The 27734-nt window shown below is 41.4% G+C and overlaps 1 protein-coding gene across 1 annotated transcript in view; it reads left to right on the top strand.

Moving 5' to 3' along the window:
• ldlrad3 (low density lipoprotein receptor class A domain containing 3) overlaps positions 1-26789 on the top strand; it is a 77706-nt gene extending 50917 nt beyond the window's left edge. Inside the window, exons 5-6 of the mRNA XM_034879155.1 lie at positions 23437-23830; positions 24504-26789. Of these exons, the coding sequence (XP_034735046.1) occupies positions 23437-23830; positions 24504-24690 (581 nt within the window). The 3' untranslated portion in view covers positions 24691-26789. The remainder of the gene's footprint in view (positions 1-23436; positions 23831-24503) is intronic.
• Positions 26790-27734: the final 945 nt, after the last annotated feature.

Here is a 27734-nt window from a genome sequence, read left to right as displayed (position 1 = left end):
GGGGGGGGTGTCCAGAGTCTGCATGAATCATGCTGCCCTTGAATCAGGACCAGTCAGCCGTTGCTGTTCAGGCTCTGGTAAATTAACAACCTTTCCCTCCTAAACCTAGCCTTGTCCTCCAGTCACCATGGTGATGGTGGTCAAGTGACGACCTGCGCCCACAGACTTGTGGAGGAATTTCAATCCGAACAATAGCTCTACTGTTGCTATTGGGTAGAGTTGTACTGAGTATGTGTTGGGGGGGAACACTTGTTTGTGTGTGATCATGTACGTGAGTGCATCTGGTGTGGTTCTTTTACATCAAACTTTTTGTTGCCATTCTTCCTACACTATTAATAATATTACTGTACTACGTTTTCTAACATTTTATGTCTAAATATGCAAATTAAGCATTATCTTGCTAAATATGCGCTAATTTGCATACATTTCCTGAGCACAAATCTGAACATTAGATAAAGCCAGATTCAAAATTCTTGTTCATTTTGTTGACATATTACAGTCAAAGGTTTTTGCAGAATGTTAACATCCATAAAAAAATAAATTTTTGCCACGTTTGTAGGTATGAAATTTTGCATAAGTCAGGCTATAAATGATATCTGAACAAATCCCTCTCTAAAACCCTTCAGAATCTAGATAGAAATGAAACTGGAACGTTTGGTGTGTGTAAGTGCTACTGAAGTGGAGAATTCTTGCTCAGAGTATAAGAAAAACCCTTTTTGAGAAAACAGCCTTTAAAGATATGGATTATAGTAAATATTTATATATATACATATTATATTTCTTGCAGGACATTACAGTTGAATAGTGTGAAAACGTATAACAGATATCAACATGAAACTTTCCCAGTTGATTACTTACATTAAGACTTTTTTTGTATTACAACTTTTGAAATGCAATGAAGCCATTATCTAATGCTGACTATTTTTACAGACGCAAATAGACAAAGTGTGGTAAAATAAACACCTTAACCTGTATTTTGGATGTTAGTTTTTCACCCATAGTCTGAATGAAGACATGCTATGTAAGCTGAATAGCTCAAAAACTCTAAATTGTAAAGTGATGGTTTTGCCTGTAGTGTTTCCCCTTAATAGCCACTTGGATGAGTCCAAGGAAAGTACAGGTTTGCCCTTACGTAATAAAATAGCACAAATGTCACTCTGTTTTAGCGGCCTTAGTCCGTGAAGGCCATGCACCAGCCAAAAATATTAAATTATGATGAATGATCTGATTTTTAGCACTTTTACACCTCAAAAAGGACAAAAACAAGCTCATTAGCTCACTGATTTTTGCTTTCTACAAGCATCACATTTTCATTAGTGTGTGTTAAGCCTGGCCTCAACTTCAACGTTTCCCTGCTCCGTCGACACTTGGCTTGAGAGACGTGCCCCTCTCTGGCCCCTTAGTACACACTCACTGGTTGGCTGACAGAAAGGAGGTGAGATCCCCATGAAAGTGTGTGGTGCTCGAATGGGGCTCCCTCTCTTTAAGTCTTCTCTCTAAATCTCTGCATCTAAATCATTTCGGTCAATTGCCGTACCTCCACTCTTTTCACAGTACACTGGCTATTTTACAAAATTGCACCTGCCTAGTCTGCATTGTGCCAACTCTAATGAGGCTTACAAGGCCATTATCTTTCTTGAACAATATCACATCAAAGGAAGACTAAGGCGTTGAGGCTGCTGCACCAAAACTACGTATTGACTGCTCATTAGTCACCCTCAATAAGTGAAAAGTGTGTAGACTACTTCTTAGAAAAAGTTTAGACATTTTAATGAAGTCAGTAAAAGAATTTAAAAGGAAATGTCATCAATTCTTGTATTTGGTTTTCCTTAGAAATGTTTGTTGGTTTATATATATATATATATATATATATATATATATATATATACACACACACACACACACACACACATACATATATAGTTAGCCTTCACTAAAGGAAAAATGCAGTTTTGCAATTTTTAATTGCATTAAGTTATTATTAAACCAGAGCAAAGAGGTGTACCAACTATGATTGCATTCTCTTGGATAGCTTTGATGAATGTTGGGGACATTTAGATACAGTACTTTTAAGAGATTTTTAAGTGCCCAAAGCTCAATTTAATTTCCCCCACTCAATTTCTTTGACCACATTATCTTTTCTTTATGTCCAATGCATCCATAAGTAGCAGAGTTCCTTAATAGTATTTAAACTCTAGTCTGTGTCACAGTTTTGCAGTGTAGTACTGTAAAGCAAATAACATAAGCTGAATTAAAGATATAAATATGTTAAGGGGTGAGTAGGAGAGGACCCAATTGCAGAGAGGAGGAGGAGGCAGGAACAGGTGTAATGCCATTTATTGACGAGTAGAACTAACAAAAAACAACCCAAAAAGGAAGAAAATAAACGACCAAACATCCAAGGGGCAATCGAAAAGGTCCAAAAGTCCAAAATCCACAGGGGTCCAGGGGACAGCAGCAGGGAAGCAAGCAGGATGGCAAGGCAGGGAAACTTACAGGTAATACCGGCAACAGGACGGCTCATCAACCGGCGTGGAAACAGGCTGCATGCAGCAACAGGACAAAATGACAAAGCACGAGACAAAAGGAACACAGAGGTTAAGTACAAGAGGTAATGAAGTAATAGGGAACAGGTGAGACGTCAGGTGAATCACATTAGGGCGGGGCTGGACAATCAGACAAGCCAAAGTAAAGCTAGACAAGACAGGAAACTAAACTATCAAAATAAAGCAGAAAGTAGAACAAACAGACACAGGGGAACAAGACAGGGCCAGCAACATGGAGAAAACAGAGAAAAAAAAACAAGGAGGCCTAAGAAAGGGAAACATAAACCCAAACAAAAACCCCAAACCACAACATAAATAGATAGTAAGCAAAACTTACTTCAGGTGCACCTAGAAAAAATGGCACCCTAAATGCCACACTGATTGGTTGTCACATCGCAAGGGATTTGAATCACGGAATACGTCTTCTCGTTGCTCTCGTTGCGTTGCTCAGCACTGCTTTACCTTTCATGCATGAATTCTCCATTATTAACAGACAGTAACTAATTCAGTGTTAAATGTTACTAAGAGCCACCGTTATCCACACATGCATCTACTAAAGTGACAATGAAGTAACCAGATGATGCATTAGGTCTCAGTCAGCTTTCATTATAATGGGCCGGGTTATTTTCTGCAAATGGGTTTTCTGCCAATACTGTTAGTGTGCATTCACCCATGATACGGTTGAGCTGAGGTTGTTGATAGACAGGCAAGGTGTGTGTGTGTGTGTGTGTGTGTGTGTGTGTGTGTGTGTGTGTGTGTGTGTGTGTGTGTGCGTGTGTGTGTGAGTCGTGAGCATACATATATATGTTTGGTGTGCATGTATCCATCAGGGAAATGCGAAAAGAAGGAAGGCTTAAGTGGAAAAGAGGAAAAAGAAAAGTGCTCCGGAGAGAGGAAAGAGGGATTGCATGTCAGATAGTGTGAGAGGTAGAAAATGTGACATGGTGGTTGGGGTTGGGGGTGAGGGGAGGAGGAAGTAGAACATTGGATGAAAAAAGAGCAAAATGTGAGTGTGAGGATGATGGACTGGAAGAAGGAAGGAAATCATAAGGAAGAGAGTGATAGAAAGCAAGCGGGAAGCTGATAGAGATGATGGATTAGGGAGAGTGGCAAAGCCATTGAGGAAAAAAAAAAGATGAAACCCTTTGGATTCATTGTGTAGACAGACAGGGAATCAAGGGGGAGGACAAAGAACATAGAGATGGGAACGGTAGCTGGGGAAGGGGTCATGGTTGCTGGTAGAGAGAGAAAAACCACTAAAGAGAGGAACTGAGTGGAGAAAAAGATTAGAAGGTAAGCAGGAAATGCGCTATCTACAGAGATAGGAATAAGCAGGCAGAAGACTGTGAGACATGTGCAGGAAGCAAAGCTAGGAGCAGAATGGAACAGAGAGGAGCGCTGTATGGGGAAATAACAGTGAGTGATCACAATGAGTGGATTGATGTCGAGCCAGAGTGGTGAGGTGAGAATGAAACAAAGCAGGGTAGATAAAAGAAAAGATAGAGAGTCAGGGTGAAAACAGCAAACAAAATGGAGAAAAGGACTGTGAGTGATGACAGGAGTGTGGAGGGAGGAGAGAAAAAACTCCAGGGTATGAGATTTTGAACAAGGTCATACTTGAAGCGCGCAGACTGAAGATGGGGCTCAGATTAGTCACTACATGCAACCATGCATGTACAGTGCGGTGCTTCGCGGTAATTACTGGATTCTGCATCATCTTTCTCAATTGCTGCCTCATCTCTTTTTCTCCCATTTCTCTCTTTCCTCCGTCTTTCTGACATATTTACCTCCCATCTACTTATTTTCTCAGTTTTGGCATTTGGCTTTCATTGCCACCCTTTTCTCATCACTTCTTACCATTTCTTTTGCCCCACTGTATTGTCTCCTCTCACCATGGGCTTTCCCCCCCCACCTCTTTTCTCTCTCTCTAGCTTCCTCTGGCAGGCAGCAGTCACTTTGTTCAGATGGGCAAGGCTTAAACCTAATGCCTGAGATGATAATACCACTCTGTTCCTGCAGTAGTTTTTTTTCTTCTTCTCATTTTCCCCATCCCCTCTAATACCCTCCTCATTATTTTTTTCTCTCTCTGTGTGAATGCTATGCCTCACCCATTCTTCCTCTTTATTCTCATTGTTTGATACTGTCATGTGGACACCCACATGCTAGAGGCATTTTAACGCCATGCTGGAGACAGAGAGAGCTGGGGCACAGGGAGACAAACGGCTAAGATGTGTTCACATCTGTGCTGATCCAGTTTACATTACGGTTGCGACAGAGATGAAACATTGAACAGTGCTTTTATTTTGTTGATTGATATAACAATGATAAACAACATCAACCTCTATAAAAGTGATATTGACCGTCAGTATATAGTCGTCCATTAATGTACACCTGTCCCCTTTTTCAGCATTCCATTTTTCACCAGTCTAACATACACCAGAACAGACAGTAAGTGTGTGTTATTGACATTATTATGATGTGACTCATCTTCTAATAGTAGGTTTTTGCATGGAGCTGAACATACACGTGCCACGTGAGACAATGGTTAACACAGTGATTAATTATCATTGATCAGTGTGCCATGGCGGTTATAGTTTGGTCCGGTGTTTTCATAATCTGCCTTACTGCTTCAATTTCTTATCTGAAAAATACATCGCAAGCTTTTCCGAGTCTCAGATAAGCTCAGATCCCCAATGCGTGTAGTTTTGATATACATGTTCTGCCTTGTGTGAATCACTGTATCCTGGGTTGTAATTACAGAAAGAGAGCTGTGAAATGTTCTGCGTAACATTTCAGACATGATTAATGGATGAATTCTTGAACAACTACACACTCTGATCACTTACTACATTTTATTGGCTGAGTTTGCGGTTTGATACCCAATTGATTAATGCTATTGACGTTCCTTGGCTGATGTGCAAATTAACTTTGGCCTTTCTACCAACCTCTGGCAGGCTACATTTTATCTAACTGTTTGGATGTTTTTTTTCTAATTTGCAGTGGAGCATTGCCATCAGCAATATCACTCTCTGAGTCAGTTGATGAGTGTGTACTGACACTTTTTGGCCTGTAATAGCTTACAAAATATAAATGTGGTAAGATATTGATGGGTTTTTGTTTGTGTGCATGTGTTGCAGTATGGGTGTGTTATGGGACGTGGATGGCACTTGAAGTGTTACTTGCTCTGGGCGCCTGGCTAGCTCAGTTGGTAACGGGCGCCCATAGATAGAGGTTTACTCCTCGACGCAGATGCCGACCTGCGGCCTTTTGCTGTATGTCATTCCCCCTCTCTCTCCCCTTTCCTTTCTTCAGTTTTCCTGTCAACAAAGGCCTAAAAATAGTGTTGCTTGCTCCGATTGACGTTATTGGGAATGTTAAATGGGCTTTTGAGCAATTGAAGTGCCAGGCTTTTGTCAGTTGTTTGTCTGTCAGCAGATTGTGTAACAGTGCTGCAGTTTCTAAAACCATTTTATACAATATAAATACTACTGAGTAAAAAGAACCTACCGCACAAGTGACAAGCTCTGCAAGGGAATACCGAAATAGAGTGAAATAACTGCCCTCTGTGAGAAATTCTTGCAAAGCTGTCATCCAGATGTGTGGGTCCCAAAACCAGCCTCATTGCAAACAAGAATCTCAGATTTAATTAAATTAAAGTTTCACCCAAATGTCAGTTGTGTTTTTTCTTACACTGCAGAATTATTGCATTTGAGAAAATCTTTTAAGTGTTTAAAACCACACATATTGTAGCTCCATAGTTTGAGCACTCTTTCATCAGGGTTATTGTTTGACTCTTAATGCCTGTAAAAGGCACCTCACACAGGCTATAATGTACATTTATTTACTTTTTAATTGTGAAACACTCCTTTATGTGCCTTTGCTTTGCATGCACTGAGCTATAGGCACTTCCTTGTGGACCACACACAATAGATGTTTAGATCAACTGAGTGTGTTCCTGAGGGACGGTCTTTCAAGTGAGGTTTTATAGTAGCTTTCCTTGTTTCTCACAGCGACGTACTGCAGCTCTGCCAGGCTACCAAGAGACCTTTTAGCTTTGTATTCACAGACATATCATTAAATACATACATATTGACATCATCAAAACTCAAAGCTGAGCTTTTCTTTGATTCGTTTTTTTTTTTCATTTATTAAGTTTAATGTTCTCTAATGGCTTCTAAGAAAAAGGCTCTAAATATATGTTGGTTATTCATCTTTTAGAAAGTAGCATTCATGTAACATCAAAGTTAATCACAGTCAGACAGGAAAGACCTGTTTCTATTTTTATCCATCCAACATTAATTTTACTGGTGTTTAAAAAGTGCTGTATTTGGTTCTCAGTTTTATACATATTATGTTGTAGAGAATGTGTTTCTGGTTTTGTCTTTAAAATGATCCCACATGTCCTAGCCTACACAAAGGAAAAGGAGGAGCGAAATTAGGAATTACTACAAAAAATGCATGATGTTGGTGTGACAGCTCGAGTGAAATTGTGAATGGCAAAGAAGAAGAAGAAGTGGCATTAGCTTTCCAACCTATCAAACTGACGCCTGTTAGCACACATCTAAAATTATCAATATAATTATTTTGCTGTTTGTAAAAATCTGAACTACCCAAGTGTAAAGTACACTTACCTGAAAAACACATCGCTATATTGCATAGTTTTAGCATAGAAACAGTATTTTCGGCTATCGTAGTTCTCCTGATTGTTTGTTGCACCTCAACACAGAAACCCTGTAAAGGATGCTACATGCTCACCCTCCCTAACAAGGTATCAGATGACACCCCCGGGCTACTGATGATGCTTAGCTGGAAGCTGCATTATAAATTAGACCAGCATTGAGTTGACTCACTTGCACTGGATGCCACAACTTGACACAGCTCTGTCTCATCTGTGGTTGTGCGGGGTAGAGATTGTGTTTCTGTGTTACAGAATATATACATGCATGCATGCGCCGGGTGCTAATGGATGAGATCATGAATAAATGTGCGTATTTTCAAAAGCATTAATTACAAAGACAAAGCAAACGTGTGTGTGTGAGTGAATGGACGAGAATCCGTTGCGTTGGAAATGATGCAGCGTTATTGTACGTTAGCATGCACTGCGGCTGCCCGGTATTGATTTAGAGGAACCCATTACTGTGGCTGTCTAACCCAATAAAAGAGGCTCCTGCTGAGAATCAGGCATATAAAAGATCAACAGGCATAGAGAAACTGAAATGTTAGATATAAGCCGGGGAAACAAAGGCATCTTGGAGGGAGAAAGCAAAACAAACATTCATTGAGCTTTTAGTGATCAAAAGTAAGAAAGAATGTTGTCGATAAAGATGGATAAAAAAACTAAAGTGGGGAAACAGGTGTGCAAGGTAAGGAATGAACAAATGCCATCGAGCATATAAGCTGTACAGCAAGGATTTAGGAAGAAAAAAAATCTTCCTTTCACACTGCCTGCATTCTGCCAATATGCCACCGACTCTTGTGCATATAGCCCATACATTAAAGTAAATGCATAATTCATTTTAGAAGTATTGATCCTAATTTGTTGGGTTGTGGTCTGTCCTCTTTAGAAACAGGGGTTTTATTGTCTTTTTGTTAATTAAGCTTTGGGGAAGATGGGCCAAAGGATCTTCAAGAGGTCTTTTTGGTCTTCAAGAAGATGGCAGTCAGCTATTTCCAGCTGTGGGCTTCACTCGTTGTGCAGGGAGATGCAAAAAATGGATGTGCAGTAAGAGAGAAAGAGGATGCGAGACAAGACAGACATGCAAGAAGCTGTATGCAAAAGAACCTACAGAGGTGGTGACACACATAGCTTACCTTCTTTTGAGGCAAACCAAGGTTCCCGCTGGGCTTCTTTTCCCTATCCCGTCCTCATTTCTGTCAGCACAGCTTCTCATTGTTCGTTGGGACCACACAGCATGCATGGTCAGCGTTCTCCGCTGGCTGGCTCCTTCTCATATGTTAAAGGTCACCATTTCAAACACTTATCTTAGAGAACGCTCCGAGTCCAGCCTTATCTCCGGCCTCCAGGTACCAGCCTCTCCATAGCCACTGATTTCCAATCTTGCCATGCTGCCTCAACACACGCTGCCACACTCTGAGCAAATATGTACAAAGTGCACAACTGACCATCATGCTCCACTTCTTATCACTCAGGCGAGGCCATTGATTCCACTCTAGCTGAACACATAGATATAAGCAGGGGCCATAGACCTTCAGCAAGGGGCTGTGTTGTTCGGTTCGACTTTGATAAAAGACACAGGGGCTCCTCACGCTTTAGCCATCCTGACCAGGCCTATTGTTGAAGTAGAGGGATTAGATGGTGGAATGGGCATCAGGGGTCTTGCTCTGTTTCTTAACCAGGAGAAGAACAGGGAGCAACTGGAGCCATGGGAAAACTGGCATTGTATGTGGGCACTGATATTCTGTGTGTGTGTGTGTGTGTGTGTGTGTGTGTGTGTGTGTGTGTGTGTGTGTGTGTGTGTGTGTGTGTGTGTGTGTGTGTGTGTGTGTGTGTGTGTGTGTGTGTGTGTGTGTGTGTTTGCGGGGTTTATCCCACTTGATCTGAAGACAGATCCTGGTCTGACTTCCCTGCACCCCTTTCCTCACTATGCTCAGACTTATCATGGCGTGGCCTGGCAGGATAAAGTGGGCCTGTCTTGTGGGGGTGGGGGGGAGCCGCTGTTCACTGTACCTTTTAAAAGATAAGCCTTGAGTAGGCTAGCCTTCAGCCTGAACCGCATTGACTGGCCAGCAAATTTTTATACTCAATCACTTGGAAAAAATATATAGCTACAAATATCTGGAATTATTCTACAACTGTCTATTTTATACATCGTAATTAAGAAAGCGGTCTCTTCGCATTTTAATTGTTTCCTGTTTGTGTGACTATGATCTCTGCTTTGAGAATCAAAGGGTTAGGTTGAAAAATGCTTTCAACTGGAACTTCACTCACTGAAACAAAATCTCCTGTTGCCAGCACCTCTCAGCAGATAATGTTACTTAGACAAATGTATTGCTTTTGCGCTCATGCATGTTCTTTTGTGCGTGTGTGTGTGTGTGTGTGTGTGTGTGTGTGTGTGTGTGTGTGTGTGTGTGGAGGGGAGGGTGGTGGGGGTTCTTGAGTGCACAGTTTGTGTTAGGGTTAAACTGCTGCAGCATTTACTTGCAATGCTATGAGAAATTGAACCTAAAAATTCAGTTTGACAGTTTGTCCTAATTATTCTGTGTTGCTGCTGTTTGTGTTTGGATTAAATATACATTATCATAATTTACACATTATGTTGTGTATTTGAAAAGGGAAGATAAATGCTCTGCTTTTGACACATAATATAATGTTACATTGATTTACATTGAATAAAAAAATAAGTGGATTATAACTACCAGTTTCAAACACAAACAGAAAGAAAAACATGATGTATAATGCTCACACATAGATTTTTTTTTTCAAGCAGACAGACACTTAACTTTGTAATAATGTCACATGATGTCAGGTATATACTGATACATTAAGCTGCACCACAGCAACCCTGTTAACCAGCTTTAATCTCATCTGTAGACCTGCCAGCCACCAGTGCACTTTGGGACAAACTCAGCAGGTGAAGCTGTGAGTGGCGGCTCACAAAGAACCACCACTTATGTGATCAATAAAACTGACATCTACACTGGCAGCTTGCACACTCAACTTAAAGTAAGCAGCAATAACCATGCACTAACCTGATGGCCACTGAATGTGGATAGCTCCCTTTGGAGAGTTGGATAAGCACTAGCGGTCTAACTACAGGAAATTACACAAGGCTCTCGTGACAGGAATGACAGCCATTGTTTGTACATTCCAGCAAATGTTTTATTAAAAGACTATAACGATGTTTGTTGTTACTATTAATAGTCCTTTGCTGCACACCACTCATCGCTGCTGACCATTATTTATGTTGAAAAATCCTTTCAGTTCAAGCTCCTGATAACACGCAGACCTCTGAGTGCTTTGAAGAGGTATAAAACAAAGGTTTGGGTTGACACTGAAATCTTAAATTGGTGGTGAGCAGAGCAAAACGTCTTAGAGTAGATTAAACTCTGGGACGCAGGCAGTGCAGCGCAGTCCTCACTGCTGCACTTCCCATTTATTACAAGACTAGTCCCTGCTGCTGCTAGACTCTCAATAGGACATTGTTTTTTAAAGTCTTTCTCCTTTACAGTGTGCCTCTGAAAAAGTTGTTTTTTCTCCAAATAACCATGTGACAGCATCATTTGCTGATCAACTCAGCCTCATCCTCCTCTGCTTGAAACATTCTATCATCTGTTTTTTGGTCAGGTAGCCTTTGGTACAATTTAGCTTTTCAGTTGACCTTGTATCTGGAGAAAATATGGTTTGTCGTTTCAATTTCAGGGGTTTTATGGTTAATGATGCTCAACCACAGTGCTTATCTAATATTTGAGTAGCTCTCTTCTGTCCTCCAGGACACACAGTAGATACATGTGAAAGCATTTAAATGCACTGCTGTGCTTACATAATTCTGCTCTCACTGGTATTAACATATTATTGACGTACTTAAATCACCCTCATGATTATATTTCAGAGAAGAATAAAATATCCATTCGTTTGATGCAATTCTGCGATTCTTGAGTTTAATGAACATCCTTATTCTCTGTGAATGTCAGCCACAGCTCTTCTTCATCATTCAACCCCAACTGGTGCTACTTCTGTTGTGTAAGTCACAAAATCCAATTTTTCCTCAGCAGTCAATCATCCCACATCAGCCCTCTGTCACCGAGGCTGTCAGATGACTCTGTGTTTCCTCTGTGACTCCTGCATGTTATCCTGCCTTTTGTTTTGTTAATCTATCACCAAGCTTCAGTTTATAATAGTCTCCTGCGCCTCCTGAGGACGCCGGCCCCATCCCTGCAAACACACACACACAGGCCTGAATAGGCTCCTAATCGCTGCAGTCTTATCACACTGCTCCATCACATCTTGGCCTGGAGCATTATCTGTTAACGCGCATGCGTCAGGCCTATGCATGGTTTTTTTCTTCTGTCTACTCCCGGGCTAGCCTCCTCCTCCCCTTCCTAACTCACCTTTCTGCCCCGAAGAACAGTTGCCATGGTGACCGTACCCGTCAGGTTTGGTAGGAGGGGATTTTAGTCAAAGCCTTTTAGCGATCCTGAGCAACCTCTCACCTTCGCCATTCTTCCTTTTCCTCCAGGAAAGAAATAGCCCACTCTTCACTGAAAGGGTTCCTAAAAAAAAAAAGAACTGTAACTCCCACTTCTGTGCCTCAGTTGAAGCATCCAACATGTTATGAATAGAATGATGACTCTTTGTTTTTGAAGCTCTTACTGAGTCTCATTCTCTGAGATACACAAGCAGGAGTGATTTTCATAGCCCATCTTTTCAATAACACACAAGCATGTTATTCATGAACATACCTTGGAGTCTTTCTACAGAGACTAGTCTTTTGTCCCATTTTTAGTCCATTCTCCCCAATCAGTAGCAAAGTAAAGTCCTTAGTACTGTAAATCCAGTAGTGGAAACCTTATTGGTTTATCTTTCTGCACACTAAATAGGAAGCTATCTCTCCGTATGAAGCCTGGAAGCATGGGGAAACAACAAGCCTGCACAGCGAAAGCAGTAATTATATCATGTTGTATGTCATTACAAACGGACCAGTATGGTTTTACAAAGATAATGTGCAGGACTTTTTCTGGTCCAGGTTCAGCAGGGCTCAACAATAAGTATTGCCCGATTGACCAGGGCAAGTAAAACGCCACATCTGGGTAGTATCCTAGCAACTCACTTGTCCGATCAGGCAATTGGTAAAAAAAAAAAAGGATTAAACACTTTGGATCCAAACAGATTGGTGGAGCAATCTTTCATTTGAAGGCTGTGGAAACAGCTTAGTTAATACATTAATTGATAATGAACATCATTTTTGAGTTTGCTGTCATTTTACTGTGCTCCTAAATTGCTTTGTGTGCTCTTTTAGGCCACTTGAATCAAGATTCAAAAGGACTATAGATCTTTTTTCCCGGCAGACATATTGACATGTCATAGTATGAAAGCACAAGTGTTTTCAAAACCGATAATAATGGCTGCATTCCACTTAGGTGTTATTGGTGTGTATGTTTCCTGTTTGCTGTTTTATTGTGGTAGTCTGGTTTTCTGTCTTGTTTTGCTTACTGTCTTTGTGTTTTCCCACCTTTGTGATTGTCTGATGACAAGTCGAATGTCTGCTATGAAAATGGCCCATTAAATGTAGTCCTTGTTTTTAACAATTTTTACTGGCGCAAGTAAAAATTAACTTTGGGAAAGTAGATTTCTCACTCACTTACCATTCTTGGCAAGTGAAAAAAGACATTAACCTTGACCCTTTTCAGTAATCTCAGTGAGTTGTAACTGGTTGCCTGGCAACCGCACAGCCATGGCAAGCCAACGTGAAGTCACTGCGTCCAGCTAAGAAATAGTCCACTACCCAACACGCCACAACATGTCATACAGACATGACAACGTATGAGACAATTCTTCTCATCTAGCATTTGGCAAGAAAGTGATAAAGCGCATTTCCCAAAACTATTCCTTACATTTCTTTTTGTGTCAAGACAACAACCAACCCCTTTTTAGAATTATAAGACACCATCCAAGTAGATAATACAGAAATGTATGTAAGCACATATAAACTGTACTGTACATGTCACCTCAATTTAACAAATTCTAAATGTTGCACCATACATAAAACAATGAGAACAAAATATACTCAACATTGTTAAACATTAGGTAGTGTAGCCCCTTTGTGTCTGTCCCAAGCTTACAGATATCATTATAGTATAGCAGTTACAGTAATCTGCATTGTTATTGGTTGTTAAATCCCTCTGACATCATGTTATTACAAGTACTTGATGCTGTAGTACTCACTTCACTTATCAGTTATACTGTTATTAACCCCAAACCTTGCTCTCTGTTGTTTTACAGTCAACGTCTAACTTTTTTGCGATAGGCTCTTCTTAAATGTATCAGTAAGTTGTCTTCCTTTCACCTGCCCTTCAACTTTCCTGTCCTGTCCTTCCTATTTATCGTTCCACTCTCCACTCTCCACTCTCCACTCTCCACTGTCCTCCTCCTCCTCCTCCTCCTCCTCCTCCTCCGTGGATGTTCTCCAGATGCTTAGCCCCTTTATTAACTCTAGCCCCCTCTTTCCTCCACTCTTCTAGTGGCCCACAGTAAGCTGTGACTGAGTGTTATGGGGGGGGGTATGATAGTGGCACGCAATGGAGCGGACAAGTTATTACAGGACAGGCAAATAGAGGCCCGATGAAGCATGAAAACCTCCCTTCCCGAAAGCACCACTCTCACACACACACACATAGGGACAGAAGGACAGATTTGACGACCGAGAGACAAAAACACAGGCTAACACAAATATACAGGCTCTCCTCCATAATATAACCATGACGACAGGTCTCATAGAGCACTATACACATACCCCTCCACACACACACACACACACTGCTTGTCCATTAATTCCTTCTTTTTCTGTGCATGCTAACAAGAACAGACATATAGTACATGACAGGGCACAGCAGCAGGAATGGGGTGAGAGCATGGAACCGGAATAGTAATACTGAAATGCCGAAAGGATCCGGAACAGTTCTGTCGCATAGCCGTTAACACGCTTTGCTTTTCAGCGGGCTCTGGCAGAGCAGCTTTCAATCAATCAATCTTTTATGTCCCACCATGGGGGAGTTTGTTGGCAGGGAAGGTTTATAAAAAAACAATAACACAGAACAGAAGACAATGAGGGTGATCACACACTACTGTGTAAAGTAAAGGGTGGAAACCCCTGAGAGAGAGAGAGAGAGAGAGAGAGAGAGAGTTGGAAAGAGAGAGTAGTGAAAATGTTTTAAAAGTTTTGCAACCAGCGTCTCATTTTTTTTTTGAAAAACATGGCTGTGCTGATAGCTCTTAGGCTATTGCAGGTAATATGCAGGCAGCCGGAAATGACTGCATGAAAGCAAATGCTCAACAGGCTTTGGCAGCTCAGAGCGATAAAGTCTTTGATTTGCGCAAATACATGGTGTCAAGTAGCAACCTAATTAAAAAAGTCCAGGTCCTTTCTCTGAGGACATTGGACCTGTACAAACTTTGTTCTAGCATGCAGTGAGAACATCATGGGTTTCCTGGTTGCTGCTGGATGAAATACACCCTGGAGTTTCCCACTTTCTTAGCAAGGATGTCTCATCTGGTACAGCACACAAACAAACACTATACATCTTGAGCGCAATAGTGAAGCAAACAGCATGTGACTGGATCAGCCAAACCACCTCTGGAGTGGCTTTGGGCATTGTCTGCTCATGAGTTAGAAATAAAATCCCTACAGGCTGTGATCTGCTGCTAGCCAAGATAATGTACCCAAAAAAGATCATCTCCCAAGTTGACAACAAAACATTGAAACGTAGATGAAGGGGAGGTAACCTTGCCCCTGATGACCCCATAAGGGGCAAGGTTCCAGCTCGGCCCATCTGAGCTTTCATTTTCTCAAAGGCAGAGCAGGATACCCAGGGCTCGGTTTACAACTATCACCATTTCTGCCACTGGGGGACCATAGGCGGGCTGGGAAACTGGAGTAATGTTAAAAAACCTTATGCCCTGGGACCTTTAAGAGTTTGTTTTTCACCCTCCAGATTCCCCTCTGCTGGTAGTGGAGCTTGAAAAGAATAAAGGCATGAGTGTACCAAACAACCCACAAGTTGCTGTTTGTAGTTTTCCGTGCCCCCCCCCCCCTCCCTCCAATGTTTTTTACATTTCTCCACCATGTGGCATGGGTTTTAGTTAGCTTGCTCTGGACCAGAATGAAAGGATTTCTGGGATTTTGTTTGTATTGCAGTTTTTGCCCGTATAAGCATCTGAAAGCATGTGTGAATGTGTGGGTGTGTTCATGTGTTAGAACTTGTTTTTCTGACAAACTTACTGTATGGGTTGCGTGCGCTATGCTAATAGGCACATGTTCATCTGTTTGAGAGTGTTTGAAGGAAGATGGCAGGCCCCCCCCTAAAACACCCGTCAACCCAATGCATGCACTCCCCCGTTCTGAATGCTTGCTCAATACTAATGGATGAAGCTTGTGACTGTGTGTTTGAGTGTATGTGTCTGTATGTGCATGTTGCTAAGTAAACATGAGAGCTGTCTGCCCCCTAGTGGTTTTATCTTTCTCTTCTCATTCTGGGCTTAATGTGCTGAGCTAAGAGCTGGCCAAACCTGTCACTGGTTCTCCTCATTTTATCACAACTCAGTCTTTGTGGGGGCGCAACTGTGGCAACAGAGCTGCCAAATGAGCGAGAAACCCCACACCTGTAATTAGCGTCAGACAAAGTGACTCTGCAATAAGGGAAGGCACCGCTGTGACCAACCTCTATCAGCTGAAGACAGCCATACTCGACACGTAGCTGCAAACTCTGGAATGCTAAAGCCAGGGGATGATTACTTTCTCCCCCCACTTTGGAACATTTTTAAAGATGGCACTTTGTGAATGTGAAATGAGTCTTCAGTGCAAAGGGAAAGTACAGCACATCTGTGCAGGGCCTGCGTTTCCCACAGGAATGAGCCGGAGGGAGGCAATATCTCCATTCCCTTTATTCAGAGGCGTTTTAAGTGTGGCAATTAAGATATGTGGAGTCTTTTTATTAGCCCGTTTTCCTTACTTTTTGCTCATTCATTGTTGGATGAGTGTATTCTGACAGTTGTTAGTTAGCAAATTCAGTGGCAGGCATGTCTGCTGTTGATATGCAGCATACAGTAATTAGAGTAAGACAAAGGCTTGCTTCAGAGCGTGTTTTAATCACTGCTTGCTCAATAGTTGTGTTGTGCACTAACATTGGTCCTCACTTCGCTTCAGTAGGTGCATACAAGCCCAACATGTGTGGGTGTGTACCAATATTCTGTCTCATCTTGTTCTGTAGAACATCTCAATGGATTTCTGTTTTTATTTCATTTCAACTAAGAAATACTTTTGATGTGAAAGCTTGCTCTCTTATTGCTCATGGGCTGTGTGACAGTATAATGTAAATCTTAGGCTTGTCTTTAGAAATGGGTGGATTAAAGTTGTATCTACCGTTAAAATACAAAAATATGCAATCATGGTATGTAATTTAATTGTTTTTGAAATGATTCATTAACATATTTAAGTTCCGACAAAGGAATGAGTAGTTACTGGAGCTAAAAGAACCGCAATTTTTTTTAAGCCAATACTGATATCTATATTTGAGAGTTTAAAAAAAACAACTGATAATGTAAAATTATAGCGCTACGTATATCATAAACAAAACATAAGTTAACTCTTTTGGAGGATCTCAATGTGGTTATGTAAAAGTCACAATGAAATTATAATCCTGTGTCCCTGTGCTATGCTAAATATATGTCAGACATCATTTTGGAGTATTTTGGGGGATTTTTATCAAAAGCCCTCTTTTCTCTTTCTGTAAATTGTTTACATTTTTTTGTGACTTATTGTGAATTGTGGGTCATATACATAAGATGTGATTTGGGGACAACTAGCCAACCCTGCTCATTATACGAATCACACGTGGCTGTTAGCTTGTTAGTTAGCTAGCAGAGTAAAATCAGGAGGAGGAAGTGTGTGTGTCTCACCACAGTATCACATACAGTGTATATACGGTGCAATGTATTCCCTCAGACACACATTTTGAGTGGTCCAACAAAATCTAAGATTGGATTTTATCCCTCTTTTACCCATTTCACTCTGTAAAATGCCACATTACATTACTAAAGATAAACACGCTGTAACTTCCATTTCACTGGGACCTGAAGACGGAGCTATTTACACAGCAAGACATTTTACAGTTGAAAGATAACCTTGTATGTGCTTTTTGCTGGACAATGTAATCACAACACTCTTTGTAAATGACCTGCAACATGTTTTTGGCACTTTGTGTTACTTAACCGCTATTATATTTTCCAATATATAAGGTACATATGAAAAACTAAAACTAGGCCATGCCATTATATCAGTTAGTCTTTTTAGTTTTTAGTATGACCATACAGAGTCAAACTTGAATCTGTGTAATGCCAGTGCTAGTTTCCTTACACAAGATTAAAAAAATAAGGACACTGTCGAACGAGGCTTGTTAGCCAAGTTTAGAAATGATGGCACAAAGATGGAGAAGTGAGCAACACTAAAAGGGATCCAGGCTAAAAGAGTGCGTTCCTGGTACAGAAGGGATACAGCAGGGGGTCTGTGTGACTCTGTCTCATGTAATAGATTTAAGCCTAGTTTGGAGCAGAGTGTGTGGAGTTCAGTTTTCTTAGTCGGTGGGAGAGGAGATGAGATGTGTGTGCATGATACTTTTCCTCCCTCTCCCTTTAGACATGTACATCTGTTTCTAGCTCTGTCCTCTTTTGGCTCTTCTCCTCTGCCCACTGTTGTGACATCTTCATGTCACTAGTATAAATCTTTCCTCTCATGCAGGGGTAATACGATTGATGCAGGCGGGAGATAATGAGCTATTGGAGAGAGAAAAGGCAGTGAAAGAAGGAGCACGGCTGAGAGTGAAAAGGGAAAGGAAGAGAAAGTGGAGAAAGATTGTAAGTCGAAATTCGACAGGTTTTTGCCGTTGATAAGCATTCCATTGAGTGCATAATCCAGGCTGAGTACAGTTGTTGTATATCATAAAAGCGAGATACATGTCATATCCAGGACAGTGAATTACCAACAAGAGGGGAGTAGCGGGTTCAAAGGAGAGGAGGGAGCAATGGAAAACACAAAGCTGAGGAAGAGGTAGAGGGAGTCATTAGAGAAGAAGCAAGAGGGGGAAACAAAAGGCACATGATAGGGACAGAGGAGGCAAAGAGGAGGGGACAGGAGAGGGGAAGGGAGGGGAGAGATGTGGGGAGAAGGCACTCTGATGTAATTAAAGTGGCTGAGTACCCTCTCCCCAAGCCTCCACATATGGAAGGTTTATAGATACAGTATAGATGCACTGTTAGGGGTGCCAATGTCACAGAGAGTGAGGTTATGCATGTGGAACACAAGTACATCTATCTGCAGCCACTTTTAAACATGCAGGCCCATTCAAAAATGTTTCAAAATGTTCTAATTCCTAATCTAAATTCCTAATGATGACAGATGAAAGCAGCTGAATGTTAAACTATTTATCTATAAGAATTTCATACTCTTAGCAAACTATTTCAACGGTTTATCCAAGTCTATTTATGAAATTGACTGAGCTAAAGGGACAGCTTCTTCTAATTTGGACTTTACCCCTTGTGTGGTTAACAGTGTCCAAGCAGCTTTGCCGTAGGTCAACAGCACAGATGTAGCCTACTTGTGACTTTCATGTCACGTTTTACAAGACGAGACAGGAAAGCCTGTAGTGAACTTTGATGTTCAATTTGAATAATATTGGTACAAAGTAGCACTGTCAGAGATGCTAGCGGGCCCGGGAACTGCGAGTACATGAAGTGTGAAGACACCAATCACAAGACATTTGGGTGAGGGTAAGTTTAAAATCCAGTCAAACACAATGAAGTTCATTGATTTGAATGTACCAGTTTATATTATGTATAATTTATCTTAAGGAAGACAATATGTGCAGACATTTTTATCCACCGAATAAAAAATTTAGTGAGTGTGTGCCTTTTTCCTTTGATGTACTTCAACGCAACATGTGGCCTTGGTTCAGGTATCCATACGTCATAGAAATGACATTTCTGCCATCAAAGGACATAAAGTGTGTGCATGTCTTCGTTAGGTACCAGTGCGGGGTAAGGACTCTTTTCATTTGAATCTAAATTAGCATCGTTATTGTGAGACGACACCCCCCCCCCCCCCCCCCCCCCCCCCCCCCCCCCCCCCCCCCCCCCCCCCCCCCCCACCAATCTTTTAATGTGGTGATCACACCTGCTTTGGGCAGTTACTACAACTAGTTAAAATGGGCTGAAACACAGAATCCAGAGCTCAATCACACACACAGTAGGGGGGAGGCTCTCTCTAGCTAAAAAAGGCGCTTGCTTCAATCTCTTTCTTTTTCTCTATGTCTTTTCATCTCCTGTGTGATTTGAAACAGCCTTTCAGGCCTCTACCATTAATGTACCGAAAAGACTTCCATTGTTAATGTTACAGCGTTCCTTTTGTGTGTGTGTCTCTTTGCTCCCAGAGGACTGCACTGAAACCTGATAGGCAGCATAGTGTGGCAGCGGTGGGATCTCTTTATTTGTGCTTTTTTTACTAGGTAATTATGGAAATAATTCTTCTTTGTTTTGGCCTTTCTCTGCTGAAAGTCCAGTTCATAATTAATTGGTGGCGTGAAAGACTGGCCAATTTTAAATCACAAGGGAGGGGTCGAGGGGGCTTTTTTTATTGGCTGGTGCCTGGTTGGGGCAGGGGGGCGGGTGGGAGCATCTGAATTAGATTAGATTTAATTAAGGCATGGGGCCCCTGACTACACACTGGTACATAAATAGGCTGTATGCCAGGCTGGTTGTTGTTGGGAATTGAACAGCATGTGTGCACACACAGACACACATATATACACACAAACACACATGAACACACAAACACTAACACACACACATAATGCTGGAGACACCCTTAGGCCTACAAGGTCAGGTAGACAGAGGAAACATGCAGCATGATGCCTTGAAGAAGGAGAAAACAAGCTCAAAAACTCTTCTGATGATAGCTATGTCTACCACAAGGTTCTGACAAATGTTGAGGTTTGATAGTCTCCCTAACCCAATGCATCATTTTCTTAACGGAATAGTCTGACATTTTGGGAGATCCACTTACTCGCTTTCTTGCAGAGAGTTAGATTTTATATCTGCAAGTTAAATAGAAAGCCAGCAGCCGTAAACCTAGCTAAGCATAAACACTGGAAAGGGGGCGGGGGGGGGGGGGGGGGGGGGGGGGGGGGGGGGGGGGGGGGGGGGGGGTAACATACAGTGAAGGAAAAAAAGTATTTGATCCCCTGCTGATTTTGTTCATTTTCCCACTGACAAAGAAATTATGAAGATGTCAAAAATGATTTGCATTTTAATGAGGGAATATGTAAAACATGACTTAGTACTTGGTGGAAAAACCCTTGGTGGCAATCACAGAGGTCAGACATTTCTTGCAGATGGCCATCAGGTTTGCACACATCTCAGGAGGGATTTTGTCCCACTCCTCTTTGCAGATCTTCTCCAAGTCATTAAGGTTTTGAGGCTGATGTTTGGCAACTTGAACCTTCAGCTCCCTCCACAGATTTTCTATGGGATTAAGGTCTGGAGACGGGCTCGGCCACTCCAGGACCTTAATGTGCTGCTACTTGAGCCACTCCTTTGTTGCCTTGCCCTTGAGTTTTGGGTCATTGTCATGCTGGAATACCCATCCACGGCCTATTTTCAATGCCCTGGCTGAGGGAAGGAGGTTCTCACCCAAGATTTGACGGTACATGGCCCCGTCCATCGTCCCTTTGATGCGGTGAAGTTGTCCTGTCCTGGCCCCTTAGCAGAAAAAAAAAGGATTTCAGTCCTCCACGGCGTAGGCGTTACCAATTATTTGTCCTCCTGTGTACTTTGGGGTTGATTTCTCCAAATAATCGCACCAACTGTTGTTACCTTCTCACCAAGCTGCTTGGCAATGGTCTTGTAGCCCATTCCAGACTTGTGTAGGTCTACAATATTTTCCCTGACATCCTTCGAGAGCTCTTTGGTCTTAGCCATGGTGTAGAGTTTGGAATATGATTGATTGGTTGCTTCTGTGGACAGGTGTCTTTTATACAAGTAACAGACTGAGATTAGGAGCACTCCCTTTAAGAGTCTGCTCCTAATCTCAGCTTGTTACCTGCATGAAAGACACCTGGGAAACAGAGATCTTTCTGATTGAGAGAGGGTCAAATACTTATTTCCCTCATTAAAATGAAACTCAATTCATAAAATTTTTGTCATGCGTTTTTTCTGGATTTTCTTGTTGTTATTCTGTCTCTTGCAAATTATAGATTGATCCCTTCTTTGTCAGTGGGCATCAGCAGGGTATCAAATACCTTTTTCCCTAACTGTATGAGGACCTCTAAGTATAAAAACACATTTAATAATGTTACGGGGAATATGTGCTACTCTATTCCTTGGAAAGGCACAGTCAATTCCTGGAGTCATGTCGTCTTTGAAAGGTTGCCAGGCAACCAGCAGAGACTCCAGGAAGTCAATGCGCCCAGTCAAGGGTTGGTACAACTTGTTTTGATGTGTCTTTTTCTGTACAGATTCGACAAACAGAGCCAGACTCGCTGTTTCCCCCTGTCCTGTTTACATTCTTAATGCTAAGCTAAGCTAGCCAGCTGCTGACTGTAGCTTTGTAAATAGGTCTGCTGTACATAGCGGTATCAATCTTCTCACCTAATAGGGCAAGAAAGCAAATAGGTGTATTGCCCAAAATGTGGAACTATTCACAGTGCTTGACATTTTATGGAGTTCTGCACATTTTATTGAATTATCTGAGGCCCTGTAGCTCTAGCTTGTACATGTGTAGGGAATATTTACCCTGTGCTAAATGCAATATCTCTAGAGAGCCTATAAGTCTCTATAAGCCCGGAGTACTTCAAAAACTCCAAAAGGCTTGCCTGCTTTGCCGCTTTACAGGGTTATAATCCTCACAGAGAAAAGCATTTTTGGACTATTGATTCAACCTTGAGAGATCTTGCAATAGTCATTTACTGGTAAGCTCTCTGGAGAGTATCCTCAACTGTCGACATGAAGGCTAGTTGACAGAGATGTGAGTCATTTTTAAGTGTATGTTAGGTGTCAATACACACAGTCTATTAAGCAGCAATACAGAAACCTCAAACACATAGAAAGTCTTCCAAAGGGTGTTTTGAACTTTTTAGGAGGCACATGGAGGTTTGATGTTTACAGCCCCCTGAGGCATTAGTGTAATTTGAACCAATACTGCAACTGTAAAATACTTTTATGTAGCTCATTTGTCATTAGCGTAGCCCCCGTAATAAATAGGATTTTTTTCCACTCTCCCTACCTCTCCCCTTGAACAGCACTGTCTGCCGGTAAGCATAAGCACCATTTACATGAGCCTCACCCCGAGTGCCTGATTGAAATTCTCACGCTGTAATATCAGTCAGCGGAAACATTTAAGTGCTATTCCCTCATCCCATCTGGAATAATAAGCTGCAGTGCTTGCTGGCATTACAGTGCTCCCTTTACTCATCACTTATTTCAGGCGGCGAGTTGGCTGCTCTGCGCACATCTTACCATTGGCCGAGGCTCTCATCGCGATCGTTAAGTTCCCTTGGACTCCTGAGTAGTTTGTAGACTCCCCCTTTCCCTGCGACAAACATGATAATGTGTGACGGCCCCTGGTGTTCCTCTGCCTTCTCTCGTCTTCCGTGCTGAGCAACTCGAGACGTGTTTTTATCTAAACCTGCTGTAAGCTGTTTTGTCCTCACAAAGAATTATTTAGCCTCTGTGTTCCTTCTCTTTCTTCACCATCAAGAATGAGGTCCCTACTTGTTAAAGGCAGGCTCAAAAGTGACCTCTGCATTGAACATCCTGCTCCATTTGTTCTCCTCGTCCCTTGAAGCTTTGACTGCTGTTATGCTTTTTATGCAACGCTCTCATCTCCAAGAGAGGCTGCCTCTATCTGATCACACAGAACAACTTTCAGAATGAACCTAAAAACATATTTCAAAAGACACATTCATGTCCGTCGCCCTCACTCGCTGCTCCATTTTCATATGTCTGCAACTCCACCAATTATCCTTTTGTCTCCTTAAACACCTAGCCTTAAATAGTTTCCCTCTCACTATTTCCTCTATCGCCCTCTTTGTCTCCCCCGCCACCATTCATCCTTCCTTTTCCCCCCAACCTTAATTTGCCCTTAATCTCCGTCCCTCTCCCCCACAGAAGCACCGGGGCAGGACTTTGTGACGCTGGACTATCGTCTGCGCTACTACCCCAGCATCACCTACGCCGTCATCGGCAGCGCCGTTATCTTCGTCCTGGTGGTTGCGTTGCTGGCCTTGGTGCTCCATCACCAGAGGAAGCGGAGTGTACTGCTGCCTAGAGGTGTAAGAGGGAGCTCGCACCACCACCAGCCCCTGCTGCTGTCCCGTCTGGTCATTTTGGACCGGGGCCACATCCATCCGGGCAGCCAAGGTCCCTCCCCCGGTTCTCCCACCACAGCCGGCCCGTACAGCTCAACTCCTCAGGCCCTGCAGCTGCTCTCTGGGACCCTGTATCCCCCTGGACTCTCCATGGACTCACCTCCATCATACTCACAAGCTGTTCTGGATGTCAGGTGAGAGGACCCGGGATTTACTTGTATGGAAATTAATAATTGATTGTCTGTATCCATAAAGCTAGCTTTGCACTGCAAGCCATGCCTGAACCAAACTAAAATGTTGTACTCCAAATGTTGTTTGAGTAAAAATTTAATTTGATTTACTTGTTTGCTAATTCTCCTCGTACAGTCAATTTCCAACTCATCCATTGTAAAGGATGCTATCAGAAATATCTGTTAGCATCTGTCCCAGTGGTGCTTGTATGTGGTTTTAAATGCACAATCAATTAACACTTAACTCATTTACTATTATATATTATCTAATTCATTATATAAAATGCATGGAGGATTAATGCTGTTTACAAATCTAATCATAAATTACTCAAATAAAGATTTCATTCATTCATTTATTCATTCATTCAACAAATGTGCAGCATTTGTTTCCAGTTGGTCAAAATAAATAGGGGAAAAAAATCTCAATATGGGAAAGAGAATCTCAAAGGTGTCCTTAAATAAGGACATGTTCTAACATATAATAGCATCCATTTCTCAGACAGGGGTGAAGACACTCCATCTTTGCCAGCTGCTGGTCCCAGTCTAATAATGTTCATTGTGCAGTCCTTTATGTAATAGCTCATGGCCTTGATATTACATTCTTCCTCTGTCTGTTTCTTCTGTTTATTTCCTCTAGTCGGCCTCCCTGGTTTGATCTCCCTCCTCCCCCATACCTTTCAGATGGGGAGCTGCCTCAATACGAGGGCCCCCAAGACCCTTTGAGCCCCCCCACAGTGCATCCCTCTCCACCCTCCACACCCAGAACTGTGGCCTTGGGCACCCAGCCGAGTCCGAGCTCCAGACAGATGTTGGACCAGCTGTAGCCTCTCTCGTAGTTGAACTAGTTAGAAGTCAGAGAGACTGCAGGACCAAAGGACCAGGCTGCAGGGCCATGTGAAGCCAGGACAGTCCAAAGAAAAGACCTGCTGAGGAGAACCAACAGGGACTAAGAGACTGTAGACTTAACAATGTCCTAAACCTGCTACCTACTCATTGGCCTACTGAAGCACTGGACTGGGACGAGGCTCATCCTGCCAGACTGATGTTGTATGCTGGCTCCCCCTGCTGGGGTCATGGCTGCACTACACCTTAATTAGTTACACATTACACACATCCTCCAACAAGTTCAGTTCAGTTGAACACCGCTTCCTTCGAATAAATCCTGTATACAATACCTAACAGTGACCACAACCTGCATCTCCAAAGACGTAGTTAAACTGCCATTCATTAACAGAGGATGATAGCAAATGTGGCACCTTTAATGGTCATTGTGTTATTGTATAATCACGACAGAGTGATGTTATTCTTTTTTGTGTAACACTTTGACAGCATTGCGTTTAAAGTCATGCAGCAATACTGCTCACTGTATTTCATATTTCACACCTATTATTTACTCGGTGGGGTATATAAGAGATTTGTATTGTGCTAGATACAGTTCTGTACTGTTGATGATTACTGCAACATTTAATGACACACAGTATTTATAATTTTAGCAGTGACATGTTGATGCCTTGATTCATACTGAAGTACTGAACTCAAGTTGAAAACACTTTTAAGTCGAAATGAAGACGATATAGCAGTTATGTGTAATTTTTAATAGTTTAACAGAAACACAGTTGTGATGAGCAGCTCATACAGAGGTACTCAAAAAAATCAGTGTTGACTCTGCTGATTTGAACCAGGACCTGAATATATGGCTACAGTTGACTGGTTAGAGTAAAAACAACAACAACAACATTGTAACTTCTATAGTGGGACTTAAACTAAACACATGTCAGTGAAGTGTTTCACTGAGTCGTTGAGAAGAATTTGAGAGATATTTCTAGATGAGCACTTGAGGTCTTGTACCTTTTTCACAGTGTTTTTTTCACAATATTTCTTTTTGTCATTTGTTTAAATTCAAGGTAAAAAAGATGTAAAGAGGACCATTGAGATTTTTGTATATATATCCTTACCAATTGAGTTTCATAAATCATTCCTCTAAGCAAAAGAATCACCTCTGTTGGCCAAGACAACTTTTTTTAATTAAGTTTGGTTTGAAGACCAATGTTGTTTTTATATAGACACAAAATAAATCCAAATGATTTTGTTGAGGCCTTATTGAGGGCCAGTTTGGCCCTTAGTGTTTTTGTATGTGATATGTTTGTGGGCACAAATTGCCTTTTTAGTACCTGTAAAAACAGCCGCGTGGTAAGCTTACATGATGACACACACATTTAAGAATATCATGTTTTAGATCATATTGTTAACATTTAGCTTGACATTGTTAAATGTATATATAACTCTGTTATAGAATCATCCTCAGTAGTATTTGACAATGACTGATGAAATCCATCTCTGAAGGATCTGTGTTTATAATTGTACTATTGTTTGTACCTTTGTTCGTTCATGTCAAAGTGTTCAACACTGGGAGATAGGGGAAGCAAAGAAATATATTTAAAAGTAGAGTGTAAAGTGTGTGATGAATGTAGAAATGTAATTGTGCTTTGCATCTTTCTTTTGCTGCAGAGCCAGTACTGGTAATTCAGGCAAAAGAAAAACAATCAAGCCAAAGATAATCATTATTAACCCTAACCCAAGGATATTACCCTCCAAAGGAATGATTATGTGTCACTGCTGTGGTAAAATAGAATTCTTGTTATTTGCTGTAAAACTGGAAAATATTTCTCAGGACTAAATTTATACCAGTCTTTCTGTTGTTTAATTCTTGGTTTGTTTAAAGGAATGTTTAAGATCCAATTCCCTTTTGGTTCTGATTTGATCTTATGAGATAATTTAGGTTATTTACGTATGTGTGACATTGCCCATCATGATCTTTTCATTTCTTGTACTCTGTATATTGAAAATAATATGACATTCTGGTTCAGATCTTGTGTTATGGGTCTTCCTGGAGATCTAATATTACATTTCCTCAGCAATTTAATATATTGTTGAAATGCGTTTATTGCAAAGTCTGGAGCTTTACCGGCAGCCTGTGTTCGAGACAGACAAACCTTAGATCATTGTTCATTTCCCCAAATAATAAAGATTTGGTAGCAGGAATGCTATCAAATCTACACTGTAGGCAGAAAGAATGAAACTGGTGCAGGCATTCAGATCCCTTACTAAAAAAAGTACCAATACGTCAATGTAAAATACTCAATTAAAAGTCCTGCTCCAGCTAGTCACTGTGTTTTCTTGTAAGGGGTCATAGAGTTTGGAATCCACTTCAATCTTGTGAACCAAACAAAGACGTATTGTATTTTATAATTGTACAGTATATGCCTTTTTTAATCTAAAATCGTAATTTGCTAAATAAGTCGTTACAATAGCTGCCAAATAAATAGTGGTCCAAACAGTACAATGTTAATCTCTGAATTGTAGTGGAGCAAAAGCAGAAAGTAGCATAAAATAGAAATACTCGTACAAGAACCTCATAATTGTGCTGAAGTAAAATACTTTAGTAAATGTACCCAGTTACTTTCCACCACTGGAAAGTAACTGGGTACAACTATTTTAAAAAGCTTTTGCTGGTGGCAAAAGGCAGTCTGGGAAATTAAAGCAATTGTTCAGCAGGGAAACTCCCCTCAAGTATCCATATTTTCCCTTAATGCCATGTGTCATTGTTTTATTATAGTGGCAGCTGAACAGAGCCCTGCAGTTCTACACTTCCACCAATAGAGGTCACCGTGTTACCATGTTGGACAAAGCTCAGTGCAGAATGTCCAGTGTGCAAAACTGAAACTCTTGATTTCTGTGCCACTACGTGGTTGTACTATATTATGTCAAATGTAGGTTCTGTCAAAGAAGCTATCAATACTTAAAAATGTTTAAACTCAGATTTGCATACATCTTAGATTCATGGCAACTATCTACATCTCTTATGACT

This window comes from Etheostoma cragini, chromosome 8 (assembly GCF_013103735.1).
Source record: "Etheostoma cragini isolate CJK2018 chromosome 8, CSU_Ecrag_1.0, whole genome shotgun sequence".
NCBI classification, from domain to species: domain Eukaryota; kingdom Metazoa; phylum Chordata; class Actinopteri; order Perciformes; family Percidae; genus Etheostoma; species Etheostoma cragini.
This window is presented reverse-complemented; position numbering and strand designations above follow the sequence as displayed.